The following is an 11,958-nucleotide window of genomic DNA, read 5'->3' on the forward strand; positions in this document are numbered from 1 at the left end:
CCTGGTAACATCTCAAGCAGACTCTATGACTTTCAGGTAACTCCACAGTTAACAGAACAAGCAGTTTGCTTGAGACTGTCAGGCATTTCCACATCAAAGCGCTTTGCCTCCCACTCGGCTGCCTCCGATTCTACACCAGAGCTCTGCTCTGCACACCTGGGTGGCTTCCTGACTCCCACCCCTTTCCTACTCGGGGCCACTTCACAGTGAAGGACGGGCAACCCCGAAGTCCCTTCAGCAGCCTCTGTGGGCCACAGAGGCTTGGGGTGGCGCTCCCACATTCTGGCCTTACTAGCCACAAGACACTTATCTGATGCAGGCTATTCTGGGAAGCCTTTGTAATGTGGGGAAAATAACCCCTGCCTTGGAGAGAATTATGGGAACCTAGTGAAATTACGTGAAGTAATTGGCCCAGGGCCACTGTTACTGTTGTGCACACCGTGCACTGCACAAGTCCAGCGCCGTTTCACCTTGTATCCATGCGAGATTGTATCTTACTACGATTTTCTGGCAGATGACAGTCAAGTGTCAACATAGGGGCTCAGCAGGGTTGGTGCTGCTTCCCTTTCCAGACAGATGTCAGATCCCTCTCTTCTCAGCACATCAAGCCCTGCTCCCTCTTTGCCACAAGAGTCCTAGAAGCCAGACACTGAGGGCTCAGAGTCTGCAGTCCCCCAGCCAGAATGAGCCTCATCTCATCCCCACACCTTGGTGAAGTCATGTCGTGACTCAGTCTTCCCAGTGCCTCAGGTTGGAACCTCTGTCAGGGATGGAGAGACATCTAAGGACCCCCAAGCCCAGGTCACTGTGCAGAGGGAGGAGGTGCAGAGAAGGGGTCTCAGGAAGCCTCAGAACCAGCTCTAGGATCTTTCAGGGTGCTAGTATATAAGAGTGTAAAACAAACAAACAAAAAAAATCCAAAATACTGGATATAAAAGCTGGGCATGGTGGCTGATGCCTATAATCCCAGCACTTTGGGAGGCCGAGGCGGGTGGATCACTTGAGGTCAGGAGATCGAGGCCAGTCTGGCCAACATGGTGAAACCCCGTCTCTACTAAAAATACAAAAATTAGCTGGGTGTGGTGTTATGTGCCTGTAGTCCCAGCTACTCAGGAGGCTGAGGCAGGAGAACTGCTTGAACCTTGGAGTTGGAGGTTGTAGTGAGCCAAGATCGCATGCTGCACTCCAACCTGGGCAACAGAGTGAGACTCCGTCTCGGGAAAAAAAAAAAAAAAAAAAAAGCAGCAACCAAAAAACCCACTGAATATAGTGACTGCCAGAGTCTAGTAACATAACAATGGAAGAGAGAAAGTAACTTTTGAAACAGTGTGACATTAATGTGACATATACTTTACAATTATGATCACTTAAACAAATACTTCTGACCCCATAATCCTAATTAACGTATATCAATAAGTGAATCACACTGACTTTACTCTGAATTTCCTCGACAGCCATACTAAAATACTTACCTTGGACATAAGCTAAGCTTTAAGTTTGTTGTTTATAACTTCAAAGAGAGACAAGGGACAGTGACTTAAGAATATTCTAAGCTATAAATTTACATGTGGACTTTGCTACACACCTGGGATGCAGACAGATGAGTTTTGTTCCATTGCAGTACGTCTGATGACCAGAATTCTATAGAGAACATTAACGAACGAAAAGCCTGAGCTTTAAGACTGAGATTGGTACCATGAGTAGTCATGGCCTCATGGCCACCTGCTGGCAGCGTAGGGTGCTGCAGCCCAGCTATGGTTCAGACTAAAAGCAGAGAAACTCCTGCGGTCCAGGGAAAGATAGGAAGACCATATAAACTGGCAGTGGACAGGAAATGCCAGTCAAGAAGGTGCCCCTGGGATGCTAAGCTCTTACAACTCGCAGTCAACAGCTCTTACAAATAAAACTGCTGCAGAAGTAACAGCTCTTACAAATAAAACTGGTCATTTGGACTTCTGGGCACCAAATGTTTTCACAAGGAAAACATCAATTTTGCATTATAATACCAAGCATACCTTACTGTTACTGCTTCTTCGCCTTAACTTTCAGCATATTCCTTTAGGAGATTGCCACGCCTTGGTCAGAATACATCGACAGTTTTTTTTTTGGTTTTTTTTTTTTTTTTTTTTTTTGAGACGGAGTCTTGCTCTGTCACCCGGGCTGGAGTGCAGTAGCTGGATCTGAGCTCACTGCAAGCTCCGCCTCCCAGGTTTACGCCATTCTCCTGCCTCAGCCTCCCGTGTAGCTAGGACTACAGGCGCCCGCCACCTCGCCCAGCTAGTTTTTTGTATTTTTTAGTAGAGATGGGGTTTCACCGTATTACCCAGGATGGTCTCGATCTCCTGACCTCATGATCCGCCCGTCTCGGCCTCCCAAAGTGCTGGGATTACAGGCTTGAGCCACCGCACCCGGCCGACAGTTTTATAATAGAACAGAAAAGCTTCAGTTTTCAGGAATATATTTTAGTCGGCTTGTTGAAACACATCTCTCTTCCTGAAAGCAAGCAATTCTTGAAGTGGATCAACCTTGTCATCATATCCCTTTTATTCTCCACCGTATGACAGTCCCTGTAGCATCTTAGCCACTGCTTTTTTGTTTTTACTTATTTTCCACTCCCGCCCCCCACCGCCCACCCCCAGTAGCAAAATGAAGGCATGCCGGGAAGCAGCAACTCAACATAAAAAGAGGACCCTCCATGCACTCAGCTCACAAGACAGTTTTATTGAATTAGTTGCATGCAGGAGCAGTTCTGTTCTTCCCATGAGCAGCAGATTCGAGTGTTAGAGTGCAGGATCCAGAGCGGGGAGTGGCTGGGCGAAGTTGGGGGCCTGGAGGCTGGGGCCTGGTCACTTGGTGACATGCAGAGCTCTCTCTGGGGGGCTGCAGCTCATCTCGGGGGAGCTGGACTCAGATGCCCCCGTAGGTCCAAAAGCAACATTCACATCTCACTTCTCCCTGAAATAAAAAAGAGTTATCCACCAAATAAAACATCCTCCAAAGGAAAAATAAAATTCCCAGTAACTTCCTGGCTTTGTTCTTGGGCTCTGGCTCCAGGTGGAGTCATTCCCACCAGGCTACGGAGTCTGCACTTCGTCTGGTTTTTTGTTTTTGTTTTTTTGGCTGTCAGAGACTCACTGGGCCCTGCAGGCTGGCAGGAAAGGCCCGCCTGCTCACCTTTGCTTTTTGCGGTATTCCTGCAGCGCTTTCTCCGCCACAGTCTCCATAAATTTAGGGTTCTTCCTGGAGACCTCTACAGGGACCGTCACAGTGATGGGATCAGAGTCAAAGAGCTTCACGACCACCTCAGTGACACCGGAAGGAACATCTGAGTCAGAAGTGTGGGAAGCCACCTAAATTGAACAAAAGAAAAGAGCTGAAACACTGTGGTCAAAATGTGTGCATTTTGCAACAGAAGTCAGGCTTCTGATAGGAAAGTCCTCCTGCTCCTCTGAGAAAACCTAGAGAGCTGACCCCAGTGCTTCTTACGCATCTAGACATCACTACAGCTCAGTGGACAAGTGACCTGGTTCACAGACACTCATGTGTTGGGGCAAATGCCATCTGCAAATGACCAGCCCAGGGAGCACCCCAAAGAATAAAAGTGGTTTCCAAACATTTGCTCTGGGCAGCCATTCACTAGAGTAGATGTCTACTCTAGAGTAGGTCAGACTAGAGTAGAAAAGGAATCCAGGGGGCCTGGAGGGAAGAAAGAAAAGAAAAAGAAGGGTGTCCAGTACTAGAAATAAGTTTTTTTTTTTATTTGATTTATTTTATCTTTTATTTTGGTTTTTTCTTTTGGTTTGTTTGTTTGTTTTAAGAGACAGAGTCTCACTCTTCACCCAGGCTGGAGTGCCATGGTGTGATCACAGCTCACTGCAGCCTCCACCTCTGGGCTCAGGCAATCCTCCCACCTCAGCCTCCTGAATAGCTGGGACTACAAGTGTGTGCCACCACACCTGGCTGATTTTTGTATTTTTTGTAGAGAGGGAATCTTGCTATGTTGCCCAGACTGGTCTCAAATTCCTAGCCTCAAGTAATCCTCTTGCCTCGGCCTCCCAAAGTGCTGGGATTACAGGCATGAGCCACCATATCTGGCCGAGAGAGAAGTTTTTATCACTGGCAGAGAATGATGTACTAATTCACAAGCCATTTTACATGCCAGAGGGCAGCCATGTAGCTTTGAGGAAAGAACAGAGGCTTCTGGTTTATTCATAGGTCTGTGCACCAAAACAAAAACAACAACAACAAAATACAGGCTTGGCAGTCAGGCAGTCAGGTTCGAATGCCCACCCAAGTCACCCATCAGCTATCACACCTTGGACCTTGGCCAAGCTGTGGAACCTCTCTTAATATGCTCCTCTGTAAAATAGAGTTATATTTTCCCTGAGTGGGTGATGAGGCTTCAAGGCAACAAGGGCACCTAACGTTTTCTATTTCCTGCCGTGTGAGAAATGCTTGGTCAAAAGCACACGTGCCCCTGCTCCCGATCACAGCTCAGGCTCCCCAACCACAGCATGTGGCTGGGACACAGCTCACCGTGGTGACCCGCAGATAGTACTGGTCTTCGCCTTGCGTGAGGTTTGCCAGCCGGGACACCCAGTTAAACTGCTCGTTCAGCTGCTCCAGCAAGGAGGAGGTGTTGAGCATCTTCCACTGGTAGGACTGCAGCAGTTCGTTGTATTTCCTGGTCAACTTCTCAGCGACCTGGAGGGATTCATTGAGCTCCCGCCGCAGCTGAGCCTGGGCGGGGTTGTTGGCCGAACAGTCTGCCCAGAGATGGAAGAAATGAAAGGCAGAGGTGTGAAGGAAAGGCTACAGAGGGATAGAAGCATGAATGAATGGAAGTCAGGACATGCAGCTGGGAACAAAAGCAGTGCTTCCCTAAGGGAAGGGCCACAAACTGGAATTGTCCACAATAAAATAAAGGTTTTGCCTCAGACTATGAATCTAGATGCTGCTTCCATCATCCAGAAAGTCTTTTGGGTTTTTTGTTTTTGTTTTTGTTTTTTTTTTGAGACAGAGTTTTGCTCTGTTGCCTAGGCTGGAGTACAGTGGCGAGATCTTGGCTCACTGCAGCCTCGACTTCCCAGGCTCAGGCTATCCTCCAACCTCAGCCTCCTGAGTAGCTGGGGCTACAGGCACACGCCACCATGCCCAGTTAATTTTTGCATTTTTTGTAGAGATGGGGTTTCTCTATGTTTCCCAGGCTGGTCTCAAACTCCTGGGCTCAACCAATCTGCCGAAAGTGCTGGGATTACAGGTGTGAGCCACCATGCCCAGCCTGAGAAGCCTTGCTCTGGAAAAATATGTCAACGGACCTAAACAGTGTGCTTCATGACATCATTGATTTATCTTTGGGTGCCAGACCCTTATCTCTTTGGTGACAAACTGTGTTGACCACACTTCCAAAAGCACTGATCTCAAGTTCTCCATGTTCTCAGATCTGGAGTGGCTCTCACTGCCCTAGTCCCTCCCAGGAATCATTTCCAAAGAGGAGGAATATTACTCACAGCTGCCATTTGTGTGGTACCACCTGTGTCCCAGACACCACAGAAAGTTCTCTCTGGATATCCTTTTTCCCTAAGAATTGGATCTGTTCTGACTTAAGGATTAGCGCTCCTATTTGACCAATAATGAAACTGAGGCCCACAGAAGTAGTAATAAGTAGCTTACCTACAGCCATAGAAGAAATGATCTCTGGGCCCAGGATTGAACCAGGGTCTTCAGCTCCAAAGCCTGGGCTCTTCCTACCCTGGGTCTGTGGTTCTGGACAATCCTCCAAGCTTGTCTTTTTTTTTTTTTTTTTTTTGAGACAGAGTTTCACTCTTGTTGCCCAGGCTGGAGTGCAATGGCATGACCTGGCTCATTGCAACCTCCGCCTCCCGGGTTCAAGCAATTCTCCTGCCTCAGCCTCCAGAGTAGCTGGGATTACAGGTGCCTGCCACCACCCCCGGGTGATTTTTTTGTATTTTTAGGAGAGACGAGGTTTCACCATGTTGGCTAGGCTGGTCTCAAACTCCTGACCTCAGGGGACCCGCCCACCTCGGCCTCTCAAAGTGCTGGGATTACAGGCGTGAGCCAATGCACCCAGTCCAAGTTTGTCTTTTGAGCATGTCTGCAGAGGTGGCAGTTCCGGTGCCAAGAGTTCATGCAGCTGACACACTGGCACCTGGTGGCCAGGGGTCCTTGCCCGCCCACCTGCCCGCCCATGGTTGGTCACTGAGTTCATCAAGAGGGCAGGGAAAAGAGAATTCATTCCTCTTGGCCCTGAGCTGCAGGTTGTCAGATTCATTAAGAGCTGGAAACTGCCCACTAGCTCTTAAAACTACTATTTTTCTCCCCCTAAGTTATTTCAAAAATATCCAGAGGCAGGTACATCAGATGTGAGTTAGGGGAAGGGAGATTGTGCCTATGCTTTAGGATGATGACTGCAATTATTTATAGTAAAATAAAATATTAGGTGGGGAAAGAAACAATTACTAACAAGATGCCAGGTTGAAAATAAATATGTAATAAATAATCTTCACTATTTTACCAAAAAATAATTTAAAAATAAAAAAAATCAGCCAGGCGTGGTGGCTCACACCTGTAATCCCAGCACTTTGGGAGGCTGAGGCAGGCTGATCACTTGAGGTCACGAGTTTGAGACCAGCCTGGCCAATATGGTGAAACCCTGTCTCTATTAAAAATAGAAAAATTAGCCAGGCATGGTGGCGCACACCTGTAATCCCAGCTACACAGGAGGCTGGGGCAGGAGAATCGCTTGAACCCAGGAAGCAGAGGTTGCAGTGAGTGAAGACTGCGCTGCCGCATTCCAGCCTGGGTGATAGAGTGAGACTCTGTCTTAAAAAAAAATAAAATAAAATAAAATAAGAAAAATCCTTGAGAGCCGAGGATTAGTCTAGAATAGAGGTTCTCTACTGGGGTGACGCTGTCGCCCAGGGAGATTTAGCAAGTTCTGAAGTTAGTTGTCACAACGAAGGGAAGGGAGCTTTTGCCCTCTAGTGGGTAGAGGCCAGGAGTGCTGCCAAACACCCGTGACTGCTCAGGACAGCCCCCCACGACAAAGAATGACCTGGCCCAAAATATCGGCACTGCTCACACCTGTAATCCCAGCACTCTGGGAGGCCGAGGTAGGAGGATCACTTGAGCCCAGGAATTGGAGACCAGCTTGGGCAACATAGCAAGACCCCATCTCTACTAAAAATAAAAAAATTAGCCAAGCATGGTGGCGCACCCGTGTAGTCTGTTACTCAGGAGGCTGAGGCAGGTGGATCAGGCTGCAGCCACTGGGTGATAGAGACCCTGTCTCAAAAAAAAAAAAAAAAAAAAAAAAAATCAATAGCACAGAAATTGAGAAATCCTGATCTAGAGGTCCCAGGCAGTACATGCTTATATGGTTGCAAGCACCTTAAATAACAGTAGGCAGTCCTCTTCAGTGTGGACTATTTAGCTCAGCTTACAGAATTACTCTTACCAATAATCCTCTAAGAATCTATCTCAGGCCAGGCACGGTGGCTCACACCTGTAATCCCAGAACTTTGGGAGGCTGAGGCGGGCAGATTACTTGAGGTCAGGAATTCAAGACCAGCCTGGCCAACATAGTGAAACCCTGTCTCTACTAAAAATACAAAAATTAGCTAAGTGTGGTGGTGCACACCTGCACTCCCAGCTACGGGGGAGGCTGAGGCAGGAGAATCACTTGAACCCAGGAGGCAGAGGTTGCAGTGAACCAAGATAGAACCACTGTACTCCAGCTATAATCAATGACTGGTAAGACTGGCGCCAGCTGCACTCTCAGCTGTAATCAATGACGATTAAGATTGGCGCCAGACCTGAGCCCAGCCTGCAACAACAGAGTAAAAATCAGCATAAGAGGTCCAACCTGGGCCCAGGCATCTGGACATCTTTTCTTCAGGCCCTAACGTGACTAGCTTTCTTGTGGTGAGGTACCATGTAATTGATGCCACTCTATGATATTTTTATAGAAAAAGCCCCAAGGCCTGGTTGTGCACTCATCTGCAGCGACTTACACTTCAGCCTCTTAAAGCACGACTATTTATTTTGCAGTGGCTTCTAAAATTACAGGAGTGAGGCTAGGAATGTTTAACTAGACCCTGGCGGCCTGCCATGGGAAACTCAAACTAAGCATTAAGTAAGAGCAAAGCCACCAGATCGATAAGCTGTTTACAAGGGGAAACAATTAACTCTTTCTGAGTATGAACTGCTGTGTACCAGGAACTAGTCCGAACACTGTCACAGCTGTTATCTCTAAGTGGAAAGAAGTTAACCCATAACGAGAGCTGGTGAAACGGAGGGAGACAGTTGAAGGGAAATATTCCCTCTGCCTAGGGGACCAACCAGCCAACCAAAGGGACTGTTGCTTGGATTCCCAGGTACTGAGATCTGTGACTTCTGTGGCCAGAGGCTGCGTGGGGCCCTGGGAGAGAACACAGCGCCCTAGGATTGAAGCCCAGCTCACCCATGTTGGGGTCAATCTTGGATAAGTTATTAACCCTTTTACGGCTCAGTTTCCTCAGAGGGTCATTCTGAGGAAATGTATGTCGAGTGTTTAGAACAGTGCCTGGCCTCTGGTCAGTTTTGTTAAACAAAACACATACTGTCTGCAATTTCATAATCTGCAGAGGAAAATGAAGATGCCTACAACGCTTGGCACTTGGGAACAGAATCACTGGGGAGTCCCAGGGGGATGACTTTTTTCAACAAGCTTTTTTCAACCCGGCCCCATGGGGTGGAGGGCACTTTTACATCTCTATCGACGTCTCACCGACTTCAGGGACAGCCTCGCATCATCCTGTCATTCTAAGATGAGGAACCCAAGCTGCGTGAAGCTCAGGACCTGCCCCAGGTCACAGCTCAAAGGCGGCAGAGCTGGAATCCAAACGCTTATCTGTCTGACACCATAAAGGCAGTACCAGTGAGGCCCCAGTGACCCCAGGACAAAAGGTATAAGAAGGGGCGGCTTGTGGTCTGGACCCCGACTCACCCACAGACAAGATCTCCCGGCACTTGTCACACTGGTCCTTCATCCGCAGGCAGCCCGTGGAGTTGTGGCGGATCTCCCGGCACACAGTCCGGTCGTCGTCGCCTTCTGGGGACACACGAGGGAAGAAGAGTCAGTCATCCAGCCATGCAGAGATGGAACCCACTGATTCCTATTGTTATTTTTATTTATTTTTTATTTTAGAGACAGGGTCTCACTCTGTTGCCCAGGCTAGAGTGCAATGGTGCAATCATAGATCACTGCAGCCTCCAACTTCTAGGCTCAGGTGACTGTCTTGCCCCAGCCTCCCAAGTAGCTGGGACTACAGGTGTGCACCACCACACCCGGTTAATTTTTTTAAGTTTTTATTTTTGTAGAGACAGGATCTCACTGTCTTGGCCAGGCTGGTCTCAAATTCCTGGCCTCAAATGATCCTCCCGCCTTGGCCTCCCAAAGTGCTGGCATCACAGACATGAGCCACCACGCCCAGCTCAGTTTTTTTCCTCTTTAAATAAGGATAATATCACCCTTGTGATATTGCTGGGGAAAAATCGAGATGACACCCACTGAGCCCTCGGCATGGTTCTCAGCATCTAATGGGTTGCTCAAAAGGCCGTGAGCTTCCACCCCTTCTCACCTCGTATGAATTCCGTGGGCGGGTGCTGGAAGGCCGGGCTGTGGAAGTGGATGTCCATGGCCTGCTGAGCCTCATGTATCATCTCAAGGAAGGGCTGGAACATGGCGTGGAAGTTCAGGGGCTCATAGGGAGAAAAGGGCATCAAGCTGCGAACGATGCGGGACTTGGGAAAGAAGAAGTGAGGCCTCCGGTGGGGCAGGCTGAAGGGCAGGAAGTGGTAGGAGTCCTGGGGCTCCCGGGCGAAGAACCTGTCCTGGAAGAGCTCGTCCATGATGCTGGATGCGCGGCTGAAGCGGTCCTGCATGACATCCATCATGTGTGTCTGCTGCCGGTCGTCCTCCAGCAGGGAGTCGATGCGGTCGCCGTTTATCCAGAAGTAGAAGGGTGAGCTCTGGTTCAGGAACTCCTCGAGCTGGGACAGCCAGCACGGGCACAATTAGGAGAAGCTCACCAAGGCCATGGCCTTCTGGCCTCCCACTCCCCGGGGAGCCAGGCCAGGCCCTGCCCATGGCTGTAACAGTCACACAGCAAGTGACCAACAGCCCAGCGGGACCAGCCCCCAGCACCCCAACTGTCAGGTCCACGCCCTTTCCTTTTACCTCCCTCCATGGGGGACAGTTTTGAGACACCTGGGAGGCCATAAGAGTCACAAGGCCCAACATTTCAGGTTCATCCATGGTCATCTTTGGCCACCAATGATATCCACCCCCTGCTCAGCTAAGGGCCAACTGATGTGACTTCAGGGACTGGAGCAATTCACTGAGTCCCAATCAAAAAAGCCCTGCAGCAGGGGACAGGAGCAATACTAATACACTAAAAAAATCTTACATTGGCTGGGCACAGTGGCACACATCTGTAATCCCAACAATTTGGGAGGCTGAGGTAGGAGGATTACTTGAGCTTAGGAGTTTGAGACCAGCCGGGGCAACTTGGCCAAACCCCATGTTTACAAAAAAAATACAAAACTTAGCTGGGTATGGTGGTGCGTGCCTCTGGTCCCAGCTACTTAGGAGGCTGAGGTGGGAGGATCACCTGAACCCAGGAGGTCAAAGCTGCAGTGAAACATGATCACACCACTGCACCCCAGCCTGGGTGACAGAGTGAGACCCTGTCTCAAAAAAAAAAAAAAAAAAATTCTTAAATCCTTCCACATAAGTGGACACAGGGCTCTGCCATCCCCCAAAGTGGTTATGTCATCCAGCTAAGCACTGCTGCGTGAGTTTTCTAAGAGAAGGTAGATACCTGGCCTACATCCTTTTGATGACTCCACTCTCACTACTCATGCCAGACATCACCAATGGAGCATGACACTCTGGGCCCCAATGCAGCCAGCCAATACTAATCAATTGCATCTGGCATGTGGAATGAAGCATATTTCACTAGGCTCCCGTCCTTCCCCACTCAGCCTTGGCCACTGATGTGTCTCTTTTCACCTGGCGGCCAACCAGGCCCGAGCCACTTCTGCAGACGCGTGCGTAGAACTTCATGCAGGTCTGTTTCAGGCAGGGCTTACACTCTTCCCAGAGGGCCATCATGGTCTCATTGCACACTCCTGGGAACTCCTTCAGCTTTGTCTCTGATTCCCTGGTCTCACTTAGGGCATCCTAGAGGAAGACACGAGGCTGGCTGAGCCACACAGAGACCACAGACTCACACACTCAAGGAGGTGCTGGGTGCCAGGCCCTCTGCCCAGGGCAGGCCTTCCCACAGGATGGCCACCCAGCATGCAAGTGTGCACCCCTGCTCCAGTTCAGGCTTCCCTTCATTCACCCACCTGGAATCCCCTTCCCACCCGGCTTGAAGAATCCACTCATCCTTTAAGATCCAACTGTTCCCTAACTCCTAGAAGCTTCCCAGCTCCTGGAACCCATGTGGACAGCACCTCTCTCTGATTTAGTGCGCTAATCATCTACTCAGTGACTACCCTCTCACTGAAGCCTCATTTTCTATTCTCTGCTTCTGGTATTTAAATTTCATCTTCCAAAGCAGGCTGCAGACTCCCTGAATCTTATCTTTCTATTGCAACCATGCCCCCTGGCATGCAAAGGGAATGGCAGGCTTTCAACACCAAAGCCACACCAGCTGTCAAAATTCTCTAATGGGTCCTTGCCACTTGATCCAATAATTCTCTAAGAATCTATCTCAGGCCAGGTGCAGCGGCTCACACCTGTAATCCCAGCACTTTGGGAGGCCAAGGCGGGCATATTACTTGAGGTCAGAAGTTCGAGACCAGCCTGGCCAACATGGTGAAACCCCGTCTCTACTAAAAATACAAAAATTAGCTGGTGTGGTGGTGCACACCTGCACTCCCAGCTAC

The 11,958-nt window shown here is 49.2% G+C and overlaps 1 protein-coding gene across 2 annotated transcripts in view; it reads right to left on the bottom strand.

Moving 5' to 3' along the window:
• Positions 1–2,701: 2,701 nt before the first annotated feature.
• The window catches only part of CLU (clusterin), a 27,387-nt gene continuing 18,130 nt past the window's right edge, over positions 2,702–11,958 (bottom strand). For both annotated transcript variants that reach the window (XM_011983873.1, XM_011983874.1), the window contains exons 5-9: positions 9,642–10,053; positions 9,008–9,112; positions 4,537–4,766; positions 3,175–3,350; positions 2,702–2,955 (exon numbers count right to left, since the gene is read on the bottom strand). In XM_011983873.1, the coding sequence (XP_011839263.1) occupies positions 2,946–2,955; positions 3,175–3,350; positions 4,537–4,766; positions 9,008–9,112; positions 9,642–10,053 (933 nt within the window). In that variant the 3' untranslated portion in view covers positions 2,702–2,945. The remainder of the gene's footprint in view (positions 2,956–3,174; positions 3,351–4,536; positions 4,767–9,007; positions 9,113–9,641; positions 10,054–11,958) is intronic.

The sequence above is a fragment of the Mandrillus leucophaeus genome, unplaced genomic scaffold, assembly GCF_000951045.1.
Source record: "Mandrillus leucophaeus isolate KB7577 unplaced genomic scaffold, Mleu.le_1.0 Scaffold256, whole genome shotgun sequence".
NCBI lineage: Eukaryota > Metazoa > Chordata > Mammalia > Primates > Cercopithecidae > Mandrillus > Mandrillus leucophaeus.